At 35.8% G+C, this 22,325-nt stretch overlaps 1 protein-coding gene and 1 long non-coding RNA gene across 2 annotated transcripts in view; both read left to right on the top strand.

Moving 5' to 3' along the window:
• LOC127869837 (centromere-associated protein E-like) overlaps nucleotides 1–13,848 on the top strand; it is a 60,217-nt gene extending 46,369 nt beyond the window's left edge. The window contains exons 26-35 of the mRNA XM_052412497.1: nucleotides 788–933; nucleotides 1,770–1,974; nucleotides 3,369–3,467; nucleotides 4,163–4,276; nucleotides 6,015–6,088; nucleotides 6,365–6,460; nucleotides 6,861–7,068; nucleotides 7,868–7,946; nucleotides 8,610–8,760; nucleotides 11,912–13,848. Of these exons, the coding sequence (XP_052268457.1) occupies nucleotides 788–933; nucleotides 1,770–1,974; nucleotides 3,369–3,467; nucleotides 4,163–4,276; nucleotides 6,015–6,088; nucleotides 6,365–6,460; nucleotides 6,861–7,068; nucleotides 7,868–7,946; nucleotides 8,610–8,760; nucleotides 11,912–13,457 (2,718 nt within the window). The 3' untranslated portion in view covers nucleotides 13,458–13,848. The remainder of the gene's footprint in view (nucleotides 1–787; nucleotides 934–1,769; nucleotides 1,975–3,368; nucleotides 3,468–4,162; nucleotides 4,277–6,014; nucleotides 6,089–6,364; nucleotides 6,461–6,860; nucleotides 7,069–7,867; nucleotides 7,947–8,609; nucleotides 8,761–11,911) is intronic.
• A 3,210-nt stretch (nucleotides 13,849–17,058) lies between these two features.
• Nucleotides 17,059–21,714, top strand: LOC127867702 (uncharacterized). Its single transcript, XR_008043622.1, has 2 exons — nucleotides 17,059–20,989; nucleotides 21,130–21,714. It is a non-coding gene; the product is annotated as an uncharacterized LOC127867702 (long non-coding RNA).
• The last annotated feature ends 611 nt before the right edge of the window (nucleotides 21,715–22,325 follow it).

The following is a 22,325-nucleotide window of genomic DNA, read 5'->3' as shown; positions in this document are numbered from 1 at the left end:
GTTCCTTATAGCAATATTTTACGAAATGTTCACTGATTTCGAGTACTTGTGGCTTTATGGGTCATACAAATCTGAAAGTAACAAACCACAGGATCTTCTTAGCATTCATTAAGAATAATGCTGCTGATCTGATGCAATTATGTATTAGTAATTGAAATAAAAGAAAGAACAAATGCATCATTTTAAACCAAATCAATAAAGACATAAAAAAAATTGGAACAAATGTAAGTCGGTGTATTGGGTTGAGCAATTGTAGGATCCAAATTGATTTTCATCAATATCAGTTCTTTTCACTGTGGGTATTGTAAGAAATAAGAAACTTAGATGAGAATAAAAGATTTTTGTGCAAGAACATAGAAATAAAAATAAAGATTCAGTCAAAAATGACAAAATCCATAGATACCAATCCATTGGTATTGTGTCAAAAGTTATAACCAATGTGTGCATTAAAATGCACATTGCAATAATCCAAATGTATTTCTTAATATTAACAAAGCCTTTGTTCACCAAACACAATCAGCTTAGAAAATACTAAATTAAATTAGAAAAATAAAATTAAACGGCTTTTAAAAGTTTGTTTTTACAATATTAACTAATTGTATGACTCAAAATCAGACATATTGTATGATTGCTTTTATATTTTTTAGTAGATATTTGGTACGCCAGTATATGTATATGTATGTGTTTTTAATAGTAGACATAACTCCTGATTAACTAAGTGAGGTAACCTAGTTTCAGGAAAGGCCTATAGGATTGCTTTTTTAATTGGAACCCTTCATATATGCAGGGCCATCATGAATCCCTAGCAGAGCTTGAAAAGGAGCAGGTTCAGTGGTTTGAAGAGAGGAACAGACTGCTGCAAGATATCTCTGACAGGGACTCACTGCTGGGCAAAGCAGATGTACACCTCTCAAAAGAGATTGATAAATTGAGGTGAGGTAAATTTGTGATGCATTAATATGTTGATGAATATAGATGTGTCAATTTATTTAATAAGACTTTGGGACATAACTGTTGCAATATAATTATATCTGAAAGAGGTACCTCCTTGACGAGGCATGTACATGAGCTCTTAAAAGAGATTGATAAATTAAAGTGAGGAAAAGTTTTGGTATATTGTTATAATTTAGTTTATTCCAACTATCTGATAAAATTTAAAGGCACACTATTGCAAGATAATTATTGCTGATAAAGAAACTGGCTTTTTGGCCTCAGGTGTATGTCTATTGAAAACAAAAATTATGAATAAAGGTGAACACTTGTTGTGCAATAACTTTTTAATGAATATATAGAAGGACAAATATTTGATCAAATTTTTGACATACACACATTACTATTCCAAGGTTTTGATGTTTGGGACTCGATCCATAGCAAGAGACTGAACTTTTCAAGTACATCAATTGTATTTCACAGAGTGTAACTGTATACATGTACATATAGTATTTAAGTTTGTCATCACACACCTGTTTTAACTGTACAACAAAGACCAGTAAACATGGATGTTATATCCTGATTAATAAACATTTCATGAGCCATTGCTAAAGGTAATGATACACTTATAATTATGTAAATTTGATTGGGTTCATAAGTAAGTGTACCCATAAATATGATGTGGACCCTCTTTTTATCAACAAACATTATTGAAAGAATAGGTATGACAACCATTGCTAAAACTATAATTTACATCACTGATGTAAATAAATCTACATTACTGATGTAAGTCAGCTAACTTTAAAATAAAAGCATAAATAAAAAATTTCAAATTACAGAGCTGAGCTACAGACGGCCTATCAGCAGAGACTGGAAAGGGAGATAAATTCGTCCAGGCAGAAGCTGGAGGCAGAGTATTCAAGGGCAAACAACTCTGAGCAGAAGGAGAAACTGCAGTTGGAGAAGCAGTTGAGTGAGGTGAACTCAGAAGTCGGGAAGTTGAAAGCAACTTTGACTAAGGAGAAGGAGAAATCTGCAGAAGAGGTTAGTTCGTTGTTGTTGTAGTTTGTTTTTTGTTGTTGTTTTTTTCAGGAGGGGGGGGGCTTTATCTTTAATTGCCATTACCCAATGTAGACTTGTTTGTTGGTTTGTGGGGATTATTGGGTGATACTGGAGATGATGTGTTCCAAACACACCCTTAGGGCTTGTAGAGCACATTGTGAAGTTCACCTCAACTATTTAATTCTGGTGGCAGTGTTTAAACACTGAGCCACCAAGTTTATCTTGATAAATTGTTGCCTATTTTAAGCTACGCTGCTGGAGAGCTGACACAGAGCTGCTCAATGCTTTTATCATATTTAATATGATGACTTTTATATCAAGGATGTTCATAGAATAGAGGTGGTCACTAATTTTGATAGAATGAATTTTGTCTGGAATAAGTAGTTGACAATAGGAAAGGGCTTTTGTCTTTCTGTAAAAGGGACCGATGAAAGATGACATTCCTTCTGAAGACATCTTTGAAATCGTGAAGTTTTCATCATTTATGGTCTTACCTGACAAGTTGTCATTCCCCTTTATCAGCACTTCCATATCCCAAATGGTAACACTGCATGTGCAAACTTATATGCAAACAAAAAAGGAAATGAACCCATGGGTTACTCTGCAATAATAATGGGTGGAGCTATCACATGGCAAGCATGAGCTGAAATCAAACAGTTTAGCCAATATCTTTACTCCCAGTGTGAAAGTCACCTGTTTTATCAATGAACATCACATGCCAATATATTATGTTTGCAAATGTGGCATCTTCTCAGTCCTGACTAGGTTATTTCTAGGACAGTCAATGTAAACAACATAAAGTAAATATAAAGTAAATATAGCCAACATATTATAAAAAAAGGATTTGTTGTAATGTTTGCCACCGTGCAGATCAACAAAAGAATTATCTAGTTCAAACTGGAAATTATGCAAATTTATGTTCTTCATTTTATTACCAATAGATTCTTATAATCATACACCGATAACTTTTAAAAATTGGTTGTTGCTCTCTTTTTGTTTTTGTTATAGCTCACAACAAATTGTATTTCTATTATATTTATGTGTACGTTTTGCTGTTTTTCGATATGCAATCTTTAATTGTTAGTATAGGACAGTTTAGAATTTAATGACAATGAGTGCAACTAATGAATGGAAGAGCTGTAGCTAACAATTAAAGGCAAAACTTTGTAAGAAATAGTACAGATCATTAAAGAGACATTTAAGGATAGTCAATATTGTCAATGTACCACAAATATCCTCTCCCACTGAATGCTATTTTTTTCACAAAATTAGAGTAAATTGACCCATTCCCAAACGGGAAAAATTGTGGAGGGAACAGGTGATCATGTCAATAAGTTGGACAGAGTTTACGATAAATGACTTTCCTTTAACTTCAGTTAAAGTTGATAACAGAGAAGGTTCAGTCCCTAGAGACGCAGGTTGAAGACAAAAACAGGCTGGAAGGTGAACTTAAGAAAGCCAAAGAATTGCTCAAGGTATGTTTAAGGAAAACTGTAAACAATTTCATGATTTTATCCTTACAAATCAACTTACAAGTTACAAACAAAATATTGAAAATAGATGTCTAATACAATCTAATACAGTCATGTACATATGATGCAAACTTGTCACGTTTTACATTTTTATGCCCCCGAAGGAGGGCATATAGTGATTGGACCGCCCGTCTGTCTGTCTTTCCGTCACACTTTGCATTTAGGTTTCGCATTAAGGTTTCACAAAATGCTCATAACTTCTATGTTGCTTCAGATAGCAACTTGATGTTTGGCATGCATGTGTATCTCATGGAGCTGCACATTTTGAGTGATGAAAGGTCAAGGTCATCCTTCAAGGTCAAAGGTCAAATATATGGTTTCAAAGCGGCGCAAAAGGGGGCATTGTGTTTCTGACAAACACATCTCTTGTTATGAATGAAAGCAGTACACTTAAGACTTATATGACTGTCCAAATTGTTTATACTTATAATGCTGATGTATTCAACTGGTAATTTTTATTAATTTATTTAACAAAGTTTGCTTAAAAATAGTTGTTAGTTGCTTATCATACACAACTTACTGTGAAAAGCTTACGTGTTTGTTGTGTTTTTGTTGTTAAGTACATGTTTATGAAGGTTGTAAAGATTAATTCCCCGAATGGATGGTAACATAAAATATGTGTACCCATTTAATGGTAGGGCTTCAAAGATGAGCTGACAGAGACCCAGGGGAAGTGTGAGAAGTACAAACAGGAATGTGATGAATTGAACATAAAATTGAGCAAAGGCGTTCAGAATCAGGAGAAACTGCAGGTAAGAAAAGGCTACATACATGGAGCCAACATGATCCATTCTTACATAACATGTTTGTTTAAATAGTTTATGTTTAGTATAAATCTATAATAAAACCAAAGAGAGATGAGATTAAATAGTGATTATTATCATGCACACTGTTCACATGCATGTTTACTTCCGAAAAATTGCACAGTTTGTGTTTTTAGCTCATCTATTTTTTGAAAAAAAAAAAGAGCTATTGTCATCACCTTGGCGTCGGGTCCGGTTAAGTTTTGTGTTTAGGTCCACTTTTCTCATAAAGTATCAAAGCTATTGCATTCAAACTTGGTACTCTTACTATCATGAGGGGACTGGGCAGACAAAGTTAGATAAATCTGGCATGTATTTTGACAGAATTGTGTGCCCTTTTTATACTTAGAAAATTGAAAATTTGGTTAAGTTCTGTGTTACGGTCCACTTTATTCCTAAAGTTACAAAGCTATTGATTTCTTACTTGCGACTCTTACTAATTATCATAAGGGGACTCTGCAGGCAAAGTTATGTAACTCTGACTGGCATTTTAACAGATTTATGGCCCCTTTATACATGTACATAGAAAATTTAAAATTTCGTTAAGTTTTGTGTTTTGGTCCACTTTACTCCTAAAGTATCGCACTCTATCATAAGGGGACTGTACAGGACAAGTTGCATAAGTGGATGTCATTTTGACGGAATTATGGCCCTTTTTTGACTTAGTAACTTGGAATATATGGTAAAATTTTGTGTTTACAACCACTTTACTTCTAAAGTATCATGGCTTTTGCTTTCAAACTTCAAATACTTTCATACTATTATGAGGGTACTGTACCTGGTAAGTTTAATTTAACTTTGACCTTTGAATGACCTTGACCTTGCTAAAATTGCCATGACTTTGTTATTTATGATCAGATTTGATTGATACTTTGACAGTTTGACAAAACAACTCTTACCTGACATACTACAATAGACTCCACCCAAACCATCCCCCCCATGCTCCCCCCCCCCGCTCAGAATCCCCCCCCCCCCCAAAAAAAAAAGTTTTTTGTTTTTTTAAATTTTGGTATTTTTGAAAGATCATCTAATAAATGACCACACCCTCACACTATACCCCCGACCCCCCCCCCCCCCCAAAAAAAAAATAATTATATACACCTTCACTATAGTGGGGTACATATTGTTTTTGCCCTGTCTGTTGGTCTGTACGTTGGTTTGGTCAAACTTTAACATTTGCCATAGCTTTTGTAATATTGAAGATAGCAACTTCATATTTGGCATGCATGTGCATCTAATGGAGCTGCACATTTTGAGTGGTGAAAGGTCAAGGTCATTTTTTGTGCTTTTTTATTTCTTATTTTTGGAAGATAATGTAATAAATGACCACACCCTCACACTATACACCCCACCTCTCCCTCCTTTTTGATTGAAGCATTGAGATAGGTCCCTTCACCTTCAAAAAGAAAAATAGATGAGCAGTCTGCACCCACAAGGCGGCGCCCTTGTTAAAATATTAGTATAAGCCAGATTTGATTTTGATATTTTAATTTGGGTGTGTCAGATTAAGAACGGATGAACATAAAGGAGTTTAAGATTTAGGTACAAAATGACACATAGAACAATTTTATCAGTTTAAAGTCTACTTAAGAGTGTCAGATATGGTAATATTTGTTCTTATCTCTCTTCATAGAAAATATCATACCTAGAAAGAAAGATTATTTATGCTCTATTTTGGTATGCCCAGGCTGAGCTTCAAAAAGTGAAGGAGGACCGGTCTACGAATGTGGAGTCCGCACAGAATCTGGAGACAAGCTATAGGTAACTAAGACTGTGATCATTCTGCTTCAGGTCTTGTTTTTAAGGATTCTTGCAAAAAAAATCACTAGACAAAAATCTTGTCACATAAATTTGCTTTGCATATAACCTAATAAAGTCTAGAAAAGAAGAAGTTGGCAAAAAAACACCTTGAATGCTGCACCTGATTTCATACACTTGAAAACACACATCTGGACTTCTCACACTGTATTCCACCTGCCTGTTTTTCTCAAATTGTATACATCAGTGTTTCGTACATCTGTATTTCATGTTCTGTAGGAAGGAGATTGCCAGCTGTACACAGAGACTTGAGGAGTTGTCTGCCCGCAATTCCAAGATGGAGAAACTACTCAAGGACATGAAACACAAATACAGGCAAGTACATGGAATGGGTTACCTGTGCAGGGAGGGTTATGTTGGAGTCACTGTTGGTTGGTTTAACTTTTTCCACATTTCTGAAGTGATGAAGTAGAAACTTATAAGATGTTGTCACCATGAAGTATACATGAGCAAGATACAATTTTTTATGAGCAATGATCACTTTCATACCTCTGAAAAAGCAATTATCAGTTATTAGGTTTATTTGTGAGAAAGCTGTAGGCATTTTAATTTGTACTTGATGCTATCAAAATGCGCCTTATCCATCGATAATTGCCTATAAATTATCATTTTAAAGGTAAACAAAACTAAATTTCTGGGTAAAACAGTCAACTAGTGTCCCCACAAGCTGGACAATGTGTGTGCACTTTTCATTAATCTTTTTGTTTCTTTATAGAACGGAATTAGAAAGCCTTCGCAAAGCTCTCGAGGCCGAGAACGAAGTTGCCATGAATGCCATGAAGACAAAAATGATTGAACTCCAGAAGAAGCACTTTACCATCGTGGATGAGCTCAAACGTAAACACCTGCTGGAGAAAGAGGCCTTGTTGAAGCATGGTCAGGCTGCAGGCGTGGGGCGGGGCATCACACCGACACCCAACGTGGTAAGTTAAATAAGTGTGACTTAATGAATTTATTACAGATGTATTATTAAGTGTAGTATATTTTTGCCATATCAATGTCAGTGTTAAAGTTAATATTAAATTCTGTCAGTCGAAATTTGGAGTCAAAAGTTCTGTGTAATTTTGAAATGTGTATATTTTTTAACAAATGTAGAGGACCTATGTGGATTGCATCAATATCTGCGCCTAAAAAAAGAGAAATATTGTGTTTGTATTTTGTTATTAATGTTTTCACAAATGTTCGGATACTAATTAACTATCCGAATACTTACACCGTTTCTTTATATGCGGAAAGCTGGATATGTATACATTGTATATGACATCCCTAGTAGTCATATAGTCTAGACTGAATGTGATAAGCTTATTTGTTCAATAATGCATTGTGTGGAAACTTAATATACTTTCACCTTACCTAAGCTGATTTCCTCCTTTACAATACTGAATCTTATAGAATACCCAATGGTTAAAGCATAACATTATGCTGATGGTTATAGGCCAATCTTAAGTTCAAGGCCCTTTCCTGGCTTATCTACTTGTCCATTCGTCAATGTTGTTAAAAAAATCCCTATTTGAAAAAAACATAACAATTTTAAACAAAAACAAAAATTAGAAGGAAGTGCTTATGATTATTGTATCTCAATTTTATTTCAATTACATCTAACAAAGTATACAACTTTTCGCACAAACGAATTCCCAATCCAGAAATAACATTTTTTTCCAAAATGGCCAGGAATAACCCTGAGTTAAATTTATCATTTTTTTCCAAACATGTTCTTTACAGCAAGGAGAAGTAGAAGAAATTGACAAGACAGTGACAGAGCTGAGGTCCCAGTATCTGGACACGGTTGCAAAGATCAAAGGTAAGGAACCCAGTATCTGGACAGGGTTGCAAAGATCAACGGTCAGAAACTGGAAGGTTTTTATTTAGGGTTTCGTTTATGATTATCAAGCACGGGCATGATTTCTCCTTCATTCACCTTATTGAGATCAATATATCATAAGGAGTGCATTGTCAAAATAAGTACTATTCCAGCATGGCTGAAATAAAGGTAACATAAGCAGAGCAACGATGATATTTGGTATAATTGCATAGCATAAATTGACAAGCGTCATCCAAAAATTGGTCTTATGCCATATGCGGCCAGTTTAGCTCTAGCCCAGCCTGCACATCCCACCATCTGATCAGAGCAACACTGTGCGCTATTGAGACAAAGAAATATTGTGTTACCTTATAGATTACAGCTTAGTTTCTGACTAGAATGCGCAATTACTTGGACTATCCTCGGGCTACTCTGGCCACATATGGTAAAAGACCAGTTGTTTGCATGATGCTGGTAATTTTATGTCTCTCATATATATGTCGGAATTAAAAATATCCCAGGTAATTGTCAATATTTTAATTTTTTTCTCGCCATGTGTTCTAGGCCATGCTTAATAAACTTCTCAGCATTCAACATGTTCCTTGTATTCTCTATGTCGCAAAGATTAAAATCATGGCATTTTGTCGATGTGATTTATTGCAGACGATGTTTTGCGTCACATAACACAGACAAACGTGCGGGCGGCAGAAACAGTGAAGATAGAAATGGATCGAGAGAGAATGACGACGTTTCAACAGATCAAGGACTTCTATAGGCAGAATGTCAGAACCATCTTGGAGACTGAACTTGTTGGGTATGAAAAATTGTTCAAGTAAAAATATGGGTCTATATTATAAAATAGTCAAAGACAGTATGATAGAAACATCTTAGATGGCAATTGATTTGTATCAAAATATTTTATACTCAGATTTTCTGTAAAAGAAATTGATGTCACATTACAAATATATAAGGGAACAAAGTTAATGAGTACAAAAATGCTGGAATGTGATCTGACAGGGCTTTTCACGAATACAAAGTTAATTAAAGATTTAGTGATTATCCCTTTGTAAACAAGGTCGTTTGGGGTATGCTGGAATCACCCTGTTGATTGTTGGGTTGGTTGGTCGGTTGTTTGTTGCGCTGTACATTTGTACTTTGTGTTGCGAACTTGTCTCTTAGTTTTTTGCCTTTTTACATTTATCTTAATAGATATGTTGTTTCGACACTGTGGAAGTGCAAGATGTAATTTTCCTTTATGTCTCGGTATTCTTGGCAGAGTTATGCTCTTGAACTTTGGCAAATCTTAAATGTTTAACAAAAGAGTACATATCGACTATATGTCTCAGTTTTCTGTGTTCAAAACGAAACTTTAAAAGATTCTAGTTTTCACCTGGTAGAACTGCAAGGCGTTATTTTTGTCATTATCAAAACAGTGTGATGCAGAGTTATTTGCCCTGAATAAATCAATATGTGGCTTTGCATCTGTGCGTGCGATTTATGTCAAGAGGCAAACAAAGTTTAATATTAAATTTACATTCGCTTTAAATAAGCCATTTTGGAAAATATTGCGATTTTTTATTGATATTTCGTGTTTGTGTTCAATTTGTTCACTCGAATTAACACTTAGTCATGGCATGTTAGTATGAGTAAATACAGCATTAAGGAAAATGCACATACTACAAATATGGGAAAATGATAAGTGTACTTACATTTTTTAGCTCGACTATTATATATGAAATATATATAGTGGAGCTTCCTACTCACCCCGGCGTCTGCGTAAGCGTGCAAATGTTAAAGTTTTTGTACTACCCCAAATATTTTCTTTGTCCCTTGACATTTTGCTTTCATATTTTGCATACTTGTTTACCAACATGACCCCAACCTATAAACAAGAGCAGACAACTCTATCAAGCATTTTGTCATAATAATGGCCCCTTTTTCCACTAAGAATATGCAGCAAATGTTAAAGTTTTCGTACTACCCCATTTATTTTCATTGTCCCTTGACATATTGCTTTCATATTTATGCCCCCCTTCGAAGAAGAGGGGGTATATTGCTTTGCTCATGTCGGTCGGTCTGTCGGTCTTTCTGTCGGTCCGTCCACCAGGTGGTTGTCAGATGATAACTCAAGAACGCTTGGGCCTAGGATCATGAAACTTTATAGGTACATTGATCATGACTCGCAGATGAACCCTATTGATTTTGAGGTCACTAGGTCAAAGGTCAAGGTCACGGTGACAAAAAACGTATTCACACAATGGCTGCCACTACAACGGACAGCCCATATGGGGGGCATGCATGTTTTACAAACAGTAAAATGGGTTTTGAATGATAACTCAAGAACGCATACGCCTAGGATCATGAAACTTCATGGGTAGATTGATCATGACTCTCAGATGACCCCTATTGATTTTGAGGTCACTAGGTCAAAGGTCAAGGTCACAGTGACCCGAAATAGTAAAATCGTTTCCGGATGATAACTCAAGAATGCATACGCCTAGGATCATGAAACTTCAAGGGTAGATTGATCATGACTCGCAGATGACCCCTATTGATTTTGAGGTCACTAGGTCAAAGGTCACGGTGACCCAAAATAGTAAAATGGTTTTCGGATGATAACTCAAGAACGCATATGCTTAGGATCATGAAACTTTACAGGTAGATTGATCATGACTCGCAGATGACCCCTATTGATTTTGAGATGACAAGGTCAAAGGTCAAGGTCACGGTGACCCGAAATAGTAAAATGATTTTCGGATGATAACGGAAGAACACTTTTGCCTAGGATCATGACACTTCATAGGTACATTGATCGTGACTCGCAGATGACCCCTATTGATTTTCAGGTCACTAGGTCAAAGGTCAAGGTCACAGTGACAAAAAAACGTATTCACACAATGGCTGCCACTACAACGGACAGCCCATATGGGGGGCATGCATGTTTTACAAACAGCCCTTGTTTGCATACTTGTTTACCAACATCACCCCAACCTATAAACAAGAGCAGACAACTCTATCAAGCATTTTGTCATAATTATTGCCCCTTTTATACTTAAAATATGCATATTATTGATAAATCTATGTTAAAGTTTGTGTACTACCCCAAATATTTCCTATATCCTTTGACATATTGGTTTTATATGTTGCATACTTGTTTACCAACATTACCCCAACCTATAAACAAGAGCAGACCACTGTATCAAGCATTTTGACATAATTATGGCCCCTTTTACACTTAGATAATTGAACATTTTGCTTAAATTGCCATAACTTCTTTGTTTATGATCACATTTTATTATTACTTTGACAAAACAACACTTACCTGAATACCACAATTGATTCAACCCAAACAATACCCCACGCCCCTACCAGAATCCCTCCCCCCCCCCCCAACCTCACCCTCCCCAAAATAAAAAATATTTTTTTAAACATCATCTTATAAATTACCCCACCCCACATTATACCCCCCCTCGCACCCCCCACCCCCGCAAAAATTTTTTTTTTTAACATCATCTAATAAATTACCACACCCCACATTATAACCCCCCACACCCCTACCCCCCTCCACCCCCCCCCAAAAAAAAAATATATATATTTTTTTAAACATCTAATAAATTACCCCACCCCACATTATACCCCCCCCCATCTTACCCCCCTACCCCCCCCCCATTTTTTTTTTAAACATCTTATAAATTACCACACCCCACATTATACCCCCCTCTCACCCCTACCCCCCCCCCCCCCCCCCAAAAAAAAAAAATGTTTTTTTTTACTTTTTTTATTTTTGAAAGATCGTCTAATAAATTATTGAATATGAACAATTTCCCCATGATTGCTTAAGTTATACTGTCAAGCACTAGTATAGTCGAGCGCGCTGTCCTCTGACAGCTCTTGTTTAAATACAATCTAAGATAAGATATAAGTGTAGGTTATCATAGACAATATTTTTCATATCCTTGTTACAGGGCCACACTGGAAAGCAAGCTTTTAGCTGTGGAAGAGGCTCTTGAAAACTTGTCCAGCAATCCAAGTTCGCGCTCAACAACTCCAAAATCAGATGAATTCATCCTTGACGAACGCCAGTTGAAATCTCGATCCCGTTCCACCTCACGGGATGCAGGAATTTCGCCAAAAGGTCAAAGGTCAGTGTCGTTCACGAGTGGCACAAAAGGTGAAAGGTCACGGACACCAGTGTTGAATTCTGGAAAGGACATAAGTGTGAGTTCTAGCATATATGAGGACCCTTTCAGCCCCAAGAATAGATCTTTCACAAAATCGCCTCGAGAGATGAATATTACCATGAGAGGGGATAGATACAACGAAAATCCTGAGCCGTTTGGAATGCATGATATGAAAAACGATCCCCAGAATGTAAACTCTTTTAATACAAGGCGTTCAGAGAATCGACCTACTTCTGCCAAATCGTCAAGGGAACTGCGAGAATTTGACACCTGTCTTCCTGAAAATAGACCGCTCTCTGCGAAATCTCCCAGAGAGATGCACATCTCCCTGAGAAATAAGAATTCTGATTTCGATTTCGAGGAAGGCAGACAAAGAAATACTAGCGGTGATAAGAAACGATCAAGGACTCTTATCTCCACGCGTGACATACATTCCGGACGGTATAATCGCGCCGGAGATGACGAACAGAATTTCGATGATGAGAAATCAGCTTTCCGTGACACTGAAATGGGAAGGGCTAAGAGCACCACACCATTGTACTCAAGTTTGGCAAGATCTTCACCCTCATTGTACCGACCTATATCTGTGCCCGACCTCAGTTCTGAAGACAAAGAGCTGAAACTATGGACAGATAATAATAATGACACCTATAGGTACACACCATTGAGAGACACGCTTACAAGGGCCAGTACGAACCTGCATAGAAACAATAGCAAATCAGAATCAGACCTCAGCATAGCTGATAAAAACTTTGGACCCCTAAAGCCGGATTATGATTCAAATTTGGACTTGTCAACAGGAAGCCTTGCGTCTGATATGTTCATGACGCCACGAAAGTCTAGGGACGCGGGTGAAACTCCCACTAGCACACCACGAAAACATACACACCGTAAACACTACACAATGCACAGCTTTCCTTCAAGCGACCAGATAAAGTCTGAACTGCGGAACCGTGATGCAAATTCTGGTGGCCAATCGCAGTACCGGAACCGAGATGGCAAAGAATCAAATTTGACCAATGAGAGGCGAGCACACTCCACTCAGCCAATGAACAATGGCATTGGCTCATCAAGCTCCGTGGGAAACGATGACCCTGGAGTCAACTCCCCAATGTCTGGCAGAACGTCCCGCAAAAATCTGCCATTGATCCAGTTTAGGCACGGAAAAGTGCAAGGATTGACGAAGACTCCTGGTCTTAACACAAAGTCCCCTCATCCGGACGATGGTATGGTGATTCGGGATACGCCACCAACAAGGGACACAAATGGGACCCCGGATAGGTCATACAGGTCCCTGTCTGTGTCCGCTAAACCCCATATGAACTTCTAGTTGTCAATCCTCTAAAGAGAACAGGGCCTTATTCATAGCTCCTTATGAAAACTTAAGAAAATTTCTTTAAAACCTGAATGTCCTGAAGTCTCTGGCTATATCATTGACATTCATCTGTTTTTATGCGTAAAAGGCTTCATTTTGAACAGGTGAAAGGTCAATTACGATTTATTGACAATCATTCTGTAAGCAAAAAACATAGCATTTTATGTATTTTATTTCAGCTGAAATTTTCACTGAAAAAAACTACATAAATTAAGATTTCCATACGGAGCTTTGACCCTGACCTATATTCTGATATGTGCTAAAGCTCTCTAGGCTGTAAGGGACGCAATGATTTTATATATATGCAGGTTTGAATGAAATTTATTGTCATGATATACAAAATGTAATTTTTAGCTCATCTATTTTTTGAAAAAAAATTATGAGCTATTGTCATCACCTTGGCGTCGGCGTCGGCGTTGGCGTTGGCGTCGGCGTCCGGTTAAGTTTTGCGTTTAGGTCCACTTTTCTCAGAAAGTATCAATGCTATTGCATTCAAACTTGGTACACTTACTTACTATCATGAGGGGACTAGGCAGGCAAAGTTAGATAACTCTGGCGTGCATTTTGACATAATTATGTGCCCTTTTTATACTTAAAAAATTGCAAATTTTGGTTAAGTTTTGCGTTTAGTTCCACTTTTCTCAGTAAGTATCAATGCTATTGCATTCAAACTTGGTACACTTACTTACTATCATGAGGGGACTGGGCAGGCAAAGTTAGATAACTCTGGCATGCATTTTGACAGAATTATGTGCCCTTTTTATACTTAGAAAATTGACAATTTTGGTTAAGTTTTGTGTTTAGGTCCATTTTATTCCTTAAGCATCAAAGCTATTGCTTTCATACTTGCAACACTTACTAACTATCATAAGGGGACTGTGCAGGCAAAGTAATGTAACTCTGACTGGCATTTTGACAGAATTATGTGCCCTTTTTATACTTAGAAAATTGAAAATTTGATTAAGTTTTGTGTTTAGGTCCACTTTATTCCTACAGTATCAAAGCTATTGCTTTCATACTTGCAAGATTTATGAACTATCATAAGGGGACGGTGCAGGCAAAGTTATGTAACTCTGACTGGCATTTGGACGGAATTATGGGCCCTTTATACTTAGAAAATTGAAAATTTGGTTAAGATTTATGTTTTGGTCACTTTACCCCTAAAGTATCATAGATATTGCTTTCATACTTGGAACACTCACAAACTATCATAAGGGTACAGTAAAAGGACAAGTTGCATAACTCTGGTTGTCATTGTTACGGAATTATGGCCCTTTTTTGACTTAGTAACTTTTAATATATGGTTAAATTTTGTGTTTCGATCCACTCGAAGTATCAAGGCTATTGCTTTCAAACTTCAAATACTTACATGCTATCATGAGGTTACTGTACCTGGCAACTTGAATTTTACTTTGACCTTTGAATGACCTTGACTCTCAAGGTCAAATTATTAAATTTTGCTAAAATTGCCATAACTTCTTTATTTATGATTAGATTTGATTGATACTTTGATAAAACTACTCTTACCTGACATACCACAATAGACTTCACCCAAACCATCCCCCGTGCCCTCCCCCCCCTCCCCCCCCTCCCCTCCCCCCTAATTTTTTTTTTTTTTTTTTTTTTTTTTTTTATAAGATCATCTCACAAATGACCACCACACCCTCACACTATACCCCCACCCCACCCCCCCCACCCCCCCCCCCCCCAAATTTTTTTTTTGATTTTTTTTTTTTTTTTTTTTTTTTTTTAAGATCATCTCACAAATTATCACCACACCCTCACACTATACCCCCCCCCCCCCCCCCCGATTTTTTTATTTTTTTTTTTTTTTTTTCGCTTTTTTGGAAGATAATGTAATAAATGTCCACAACCCCACACTATACACCCCTCTTCACTCCACTCCTCCCTCCTTTGTGATTGAAAATGAGAGTCCCTTCACCTTTAAAAAGAAAATAGATGAGCGGTCTGCACCCGCAAGGCGGTGCTCTTGTTTTAGACATTGTTTTTAGCTCATCTATTTTTTGAAAAAAAATTATGAGCTATTGTCATCACCTTGGCGTCGGCGTCTGCGTCGGCGTCCGGTTAAGTTTTGCGTTTAGGTCCACTTTTCTCAGAAAGTATCAATGCTATTGCATTCAAACTTGGTACACTTACTTACTATCATGAGGGGACTGGACAGGCAAAGTTAGATAACTCTGGCGTGCATTTTGACGGAATTATGTGCCCTTTTTATACTTAGAAAATTGAAAATTTTGGTTAAGTTTTGCGTTTAGGTCCACTTTTTTCAGAAAGTATCAATGCTATTGCATTCAAACTTGGTACACTTACTTACTATCATGAGGGGACTGGGCAGGCAAAGTTAGATAACTCTGGCATGCATTTTGACAGAATTATGTGCCCTTTTTATACTTAGAAAATTGAAAATTTTGGTTAAGTTTTGTGTTTAGGTCCATTTTATTCCTTAAGTATCAAAGCTATTGCTTTCATTCTTGAAACACTTACTAACTATCATAATGGGACTGTGCAGGCAAAGTAATGCAACTCTGACTGGCATTTTGACAGAATTATGTGCCCTTTTTATACTTAGAAAATTGAAAATTTGGTTATGTTTTGTGTTTAGGTCCACTTTATTCCTACAGTATCAAAGCTATTGCTTTCATACTTGCAACCATTATTAACTATCGTAAGGGGACTGTGCAGGCAAAGTTATGTAACTCTGACTGGCATTTGGACAGAATTATGGGCCCTTTATACTTAGAAAATTGAAAGTTTGGTTAAGTTTTGTGTTTTGGTCCACTTTACCCCTTAAGTATTATAGATATTGCTTTCATACTTGGAACACTCGCAAACTATCATAAGGGTACAGTAAAAGTTGCATAACTCTGGATGTCATTTTTACGGAATTGTGGCCCTTTTTTGACTTAGTAACTTTGAATATATGGTTAAATTTTGTGTTTCAATCCACTTTACTTCTTAAGTATCAAGGCTATTGCTTTCAAACTTCAAATACTTTCATGCTATCATGAGGTTACTGTACCTGGCAAGTTGAATTTTACCTTGACCTTTGAATGACCTTGACTCTCAAGGTCAAATTATTAAATTTTGCTAAAATTGCCATAACTTCTTTGTTTATGATTAGATTTGATTGATACTTTGACAAAACTACTCTTACCTGACATACCATAATAGACTCCACCCCCCCCCCCCCTCCCCCCCCCCCCCCCCATTTTTTTTAACGGTTAAAAAACTAAACTATTTATTTTGATTATTTTATGGTTGAAATACTGTCCAACCATCGCACCCAAGAAACACCCCCCCACCCCCCTTCCCCCCACCCCTAAATTTTTTTTTTTTTTTTTTTTTTTAAGATCATCTCACAAATTACCACCACACCCTCACACTATACCCCCCCCCCCCCCCACCTCACCCCCCCCCCCCAATTTATTTTTTTTGAAACGGTTAAAAAAAACACAAATATTTATTTTTATTATTTTATGTTTGAAATACCGTCCAACCATCGCACCCAAGAATCCCCACCCCCCCCATCCACCCCCCGATTTTTTTTTTCCTTTTTTTCGCATTTTTGGAAGATAATGTAATAAATGTCCACACCCCCACACAATGCACCCCTCTTCTATCCACCCCTCCCTCCTTTGTGATTGAAAATGAGAGTCCCTTCATCTTTAAAAAGAAAATAGATGAGCGGTCTGCACCCGCAAGGCGGTGCTCTTGTTTTTAATTTACTAGTTTGATTCACAGCTATGCTTTTCCATGTTTTGTTTTTTTGTTGGATGATGGTTTTAACAGTTACGGGTAGTTAAAATGAGTTAAATGGTGGAAGTTTTAATTTGTTCTGTGTAAAGGCTTTTAAAATTGTTTCAATATTGATTGCAATTTCACCTAGACTAGTTTAAATAGAGCAACAACTCTCTCTCTTTTGAAATTGTTTTCCATGATTTACACAAATATCTCATAGTTTTGATGAAAATGTATTTGTCAGACAAGATCTTCTGCAGTATGCGTTTTCGGTTATAATGTAACATGCTATATTAACTTTGTGGGCATTTAGTTTTTGTTACCTATTTTAAGTTAAAGGGATCTTTTCACGGTTTGGTAAATTACCTATTTTAAGTTAAAGGGATCTTTTCACGGTTTGGTAAATTGACAAAATTTAAAAAAGTTGTTTCAGATTCGCAAATTTTCGGTTTAGTTATGATATTTGTGAGGAAACAGTATTACTGAACATTTGCCATGGTCTAATATAGCCATTATATGCATCTTTTGACGATTTAAAAACCTAAAAATTATAAAGTGTTGCAACGCGAAACGATTGAATAATTTGGAGAGTTCTGTTGTTGTCGTTAAAATTTGAAACTACGAAGATTGCTTATATAAGGTATAAAATACGCATCTTATGTATGCTTGGCAGGATAGCTCAGTTGGCTAATGCGTTTTTACTTCAGGATTCTGAAGGTCACTGGTTCGAGCCCTGCTGTGGGCTACTTTTTTTTTTCCTTTTTTTAAATTTTATTTTTGATTTTTTACTGGAGCTTTTAAAATTTAATGTTTACATTTATCAATATAAAGCATTTAATGACAAACTTCAAAACATGCCAAAATCTGTGAAAAGGCCCCTTTAAATGCCTTCAAAGAACATTGGAAAACATAAATGTGTTTTGTTTTTGAAAACTCAACTAGTTACATGAATTGATGATGTTCAGGGTTAAAAAAAATCATCAGGTCAATACTTGTATTTAATTTGCCATTGTAATTACAGCAAACCTGGTGTTACTACAGCTACTGTTAAGTCGAAAACTACAAACAGACTTCCAGTTGTCAAGGAAATGTAATCAAAGTGTATGTTTTGTGTCAATATTTGTTAGTACCTTTACCAGAAGTAAATGTATGTTTGTGTGATTTACTTGTGTTATGATTACATAAGTACATGTATAACTTTGATGTCATATGCATTTAGATATTTATGTTGAAATTTTGCATTTTCTGACCTTATTCCATTCCTTGTAAATATAATTTAAGTTATTTGTAGGGTAATTATTTTTGGATTTCTGATGTTGAAACAAATTAGAAAATTGTATATTATTAGATCTGAAATGTAAGCATGTACCAATAAACATGTTTCATTGTCATGTTCGTTATAGAAGTTGGCAAAAAAGTGATATTCAGTGTTTATTTTAAAGGCTTCTTCATCTGAGATAATCTATGTAATAATTGAAATGGCATTGTTAAGCAGAATTTTGCTCTTTTATGTTTTTGTTGACAGGTGGAGGTTTTTATGGATAGAAATTTCTAACTCCTGGCAACATTTTTTACTTGATATTTGATTTAGTTATTTAGATCTGAATTGAATATCTGTGTATATATTTGTATATATTCTGCCTTGAAATGGGGACCAAAACTAAATTTTGTTGTGATATTTTTAACATCTTCCGTCCAGATTTGTATATAAAAACTGTGTGTATTTATGTAGTTGTAGTACTCATTCAATCACTGAACAGTGCTTTTCATCAATACAATTATATTTTAAAAGAAACCTTTATTAATAATCCAACTGTATTGAATCTGATTTTTTTAAACAATAAATTATGTTTTTGGTATTGTACTTGCAAATATTTTGTTTAAAGCTCCCTTCATTTTCCATCACCTTCTGCATTTAGGTAATACAGAAAATAGTTGCCAAAGATTTTGGAAAATAGCTCTTGCATTATCAAAAATATACTAGTATGATAAACTATTACGTTGTGGGTGCATAACTGATGTCAATACTTGGCCCCTTCATAGCTCCTCTATTTCGTAATGCATTTAATTACATAATGCGCCTATTGTTAGGCTGATGTTTGTCGATTAGCATTTCTAATTGATATTAGCCCACCCCACCCCTCTTTTGCTCAGTTGTAAAGGGCTGGACTGTAAATTTGATATCCATGGGTTTGATTTCTGGCCTAGGCACAAAATATATGATCATGAAAACCTGCCTACTACCACTGGTCCTTCACCTCTGATCCCAGTATGGCAGTGGTCAGTTAGCTGCAACAGTATTTGGCCCCAATGGTGCAATAAGGTACCATGTGACATGTACAGTTGATGGCGCATGGTACCTTTTTGCATCAATGGGGCGATTTGTCTCTTATTCCTGTTTAACCAGCTAACCCAGCCAAATTGTTAGTATGTACATGTACTGCTAGGTTTATTGACCAAAGTGATGTGACTGAAACTTTGTTGAAAACGCAAATAAATCCAATTAAACAAACAAAATGTTTATCAACACGCTAACATTTCAGTATGCCTCTCCATAGGAAATGTTATGTGTAAACTATGTTGACACTTGTAACATAGTCTTGCCCTGAAGTACAAACAAAAAATATACTGGTATTTCAGATTGCTTGCCAAATGCACTGGTATGTTTTGATCCAAGTTGGCTAAAATTCATTATGGGTATATTAGAATATGGATTTTTTCTGAAGGTAAAGATTTATAGTTTTATTTTCGAATCTTTATCTGTCTAGAATACAGGCATTTTAGGGCAAAGTGAGGTAGTTATGATAGTATCAAGCGAAAAAGATAATTGTTTTCTCTGTCCCAAAAATCATGTCAGACGTTTTTTCATAAACCTGAGTTGGTTTATTTCGAAGCATTTGTTTGTTCGCATAAAAATTACTGAAGGTAACTTTATATTAGTTGTAAAGTCTCTTTAACAAATGTGTCATTTTTATGGGCTTTGTGCTTGCAAAGGACCCTGGAAAAATATTGATTGTTAAAACATAACCCAGAAGGGTTAACAGTCGCCAGAAATAAATGCTGTTATGATTGCATGCACTGATTGATAAGCATATGTGCGTATTTCGAGAGGAGCTAATAATGAAGGGGGTAACTCAGTATCTTCCATTCAACTTTGTTGAGGAAAGTTATATATAAAAAATTATCACATGCAAAGAAAGTCATTTTGATTTGAAGATTTTGAAGGGCAACAATTTAAAAGCAATATTATGTTTAATAAGTACAAAATACCGTATCAAACATGCTGGGAATAATATTTCCAAAAAAAAGGAACACATTTATTTTCAAAGTCTTAATTTATTAAGTTATAAATGTAAATTCTGTATAAAAAAATATTGATAACTCTTTCTAACATATCAGTTTTTATGTCCCCCACTATAGTAGTGGGAGACATATTGTTTTTGCCCTGTCTGTTGGTTGGTCTGTTGGTTGGTTGGTTGGTTTGCGCCAACTTTAACATTTGCAATAACTTTTGCAATATTGAAGATAGCAACTTGATATTTGGCATGCATATGTATCTCATGGAGGTGCACATTTTGAGTGGTGAAAGGTCAAGGTCAAATATATGGGTCAAAATGGCTCATTTAATATACACTTTTGCAGTATTTCAATATTCAAGATAGCAACTTGATATTTGGCATGCATGTGTATCTCATGGAGCTGCACATTTTGAGTGGTGAAAGGTCAAGGTCATCCTTCAAGATCAGAGGTCAAAATTATGTGGCCCAAATCGCTTATTTTATGAGTACTTTTGCAATATTGAAGATAGCAACTTGATATTTGGCATGCATATGTATCTCATGGAGCTGCACATTTTGAGTGGTGAAAGGTCATCCTTCAAGGTCAAATATATGGGTCAAAATTGCTCATGTAATGTCACTTCTGCAATATTGAAGCTAGCAATTTTATATTTGAAATGCATGTGTATCTCATGGAGCTGCACATTTTGAGTGGTGAAGGGTCAAGATCAAGGTCATCCTTCAAGGTCAAACGTCATATAGGGGGACATTGTGTTTCTCAAACACATCTTGTTGTTTTTTTATTATTCTTTATTTATTTATTGTTGGTGCATTCAGCTTTTTTCTTGGTCATAACTATTGCATGTCCTTTCTAGATAAATGTATCTAGGAATAGAAAGCTTGTTGTTATACCATTTCCTCAGAGAGTACTCCTGAATCTTGCCATATACTAGAACCTAAATGATTATTTATGATTAATCTAGAACCTAAATGATTATTTATGATGCATCATTTGCATGTATAAGCTGAACATCAATACATTTATATTGCAAACTCTTGTACATAGGTGTGTATATATCATAGGTGTGTATATATTTATATATACATGTATTTATACTTTTATAACATAGCATTGGTTTTAATTTATTATTGATGCTAATAAATATGTACATGAACATTTTTTGGTTGTTTATTAACCAATATATATCACATGTAGTTTGTTCTTCACTGTACCAGATACATGACAACACCAAAAAATCAGGTTGCCAAAAACCAGGTTTTCAACGCTTACGTTATAATTTTGATATTAATTAATGTGCAATCCAAAGCAAGGTCTCCATGGAGACTTCATGAAAACAAAAATTCAGCAAATTACCTCAATTTTAACTTGTGTTCTTAAGCTGAAACAGTTTGTATCCCCCACAGAATATGCTATTTTTTTGGTCTGCTGTATTTTGCAACTTACTGATACATGTTTTGAAGTAATTTCTGCTGCAACAATTTTTGTATTTATAGTAATAGAGACTGATCTTTACCAGACTGGACATATGAACTCCCATGCTTGGTCTGCTTCTAAGTATATTACAACAAAAATTTCACTGCAATCACTCCATCCAAAAAGAGAGCAATATATGTTGCTGTTTTTAGTAACACTGACCTTAACCTTTACCCGACATGCCCCAAATAAAATCCCAAGCTAGGGTCCCATGTATTATGTACACTCCCTTTATCCTCAGTTAACCCTAGATACGTATTTTCCCGCATTTGTAGTCCCTTAGAAAGTTAT

The sequence above is a fragment of the Dreissena polymorpha genome, chromosome 2 (genome assembly GCF_020536995.1).
Source record: "Dreissena polymorpha isolate Duluth1 chromosome 2, UMN_Dpol_1.0, whole genome shotgun sequence".
Classification (NCBI taxonomy): domain Eukaryota; kingdom Metazoa; phylum Mollusca; class Bivalvia; order Myida; family Dreissenidae; genus Dreissena; species Dreissena polymorpha.
Note: the sequence above shows the minus strand (reverse complement) of the source record. Positions and strands in the feature narration are given on the sequence as shown.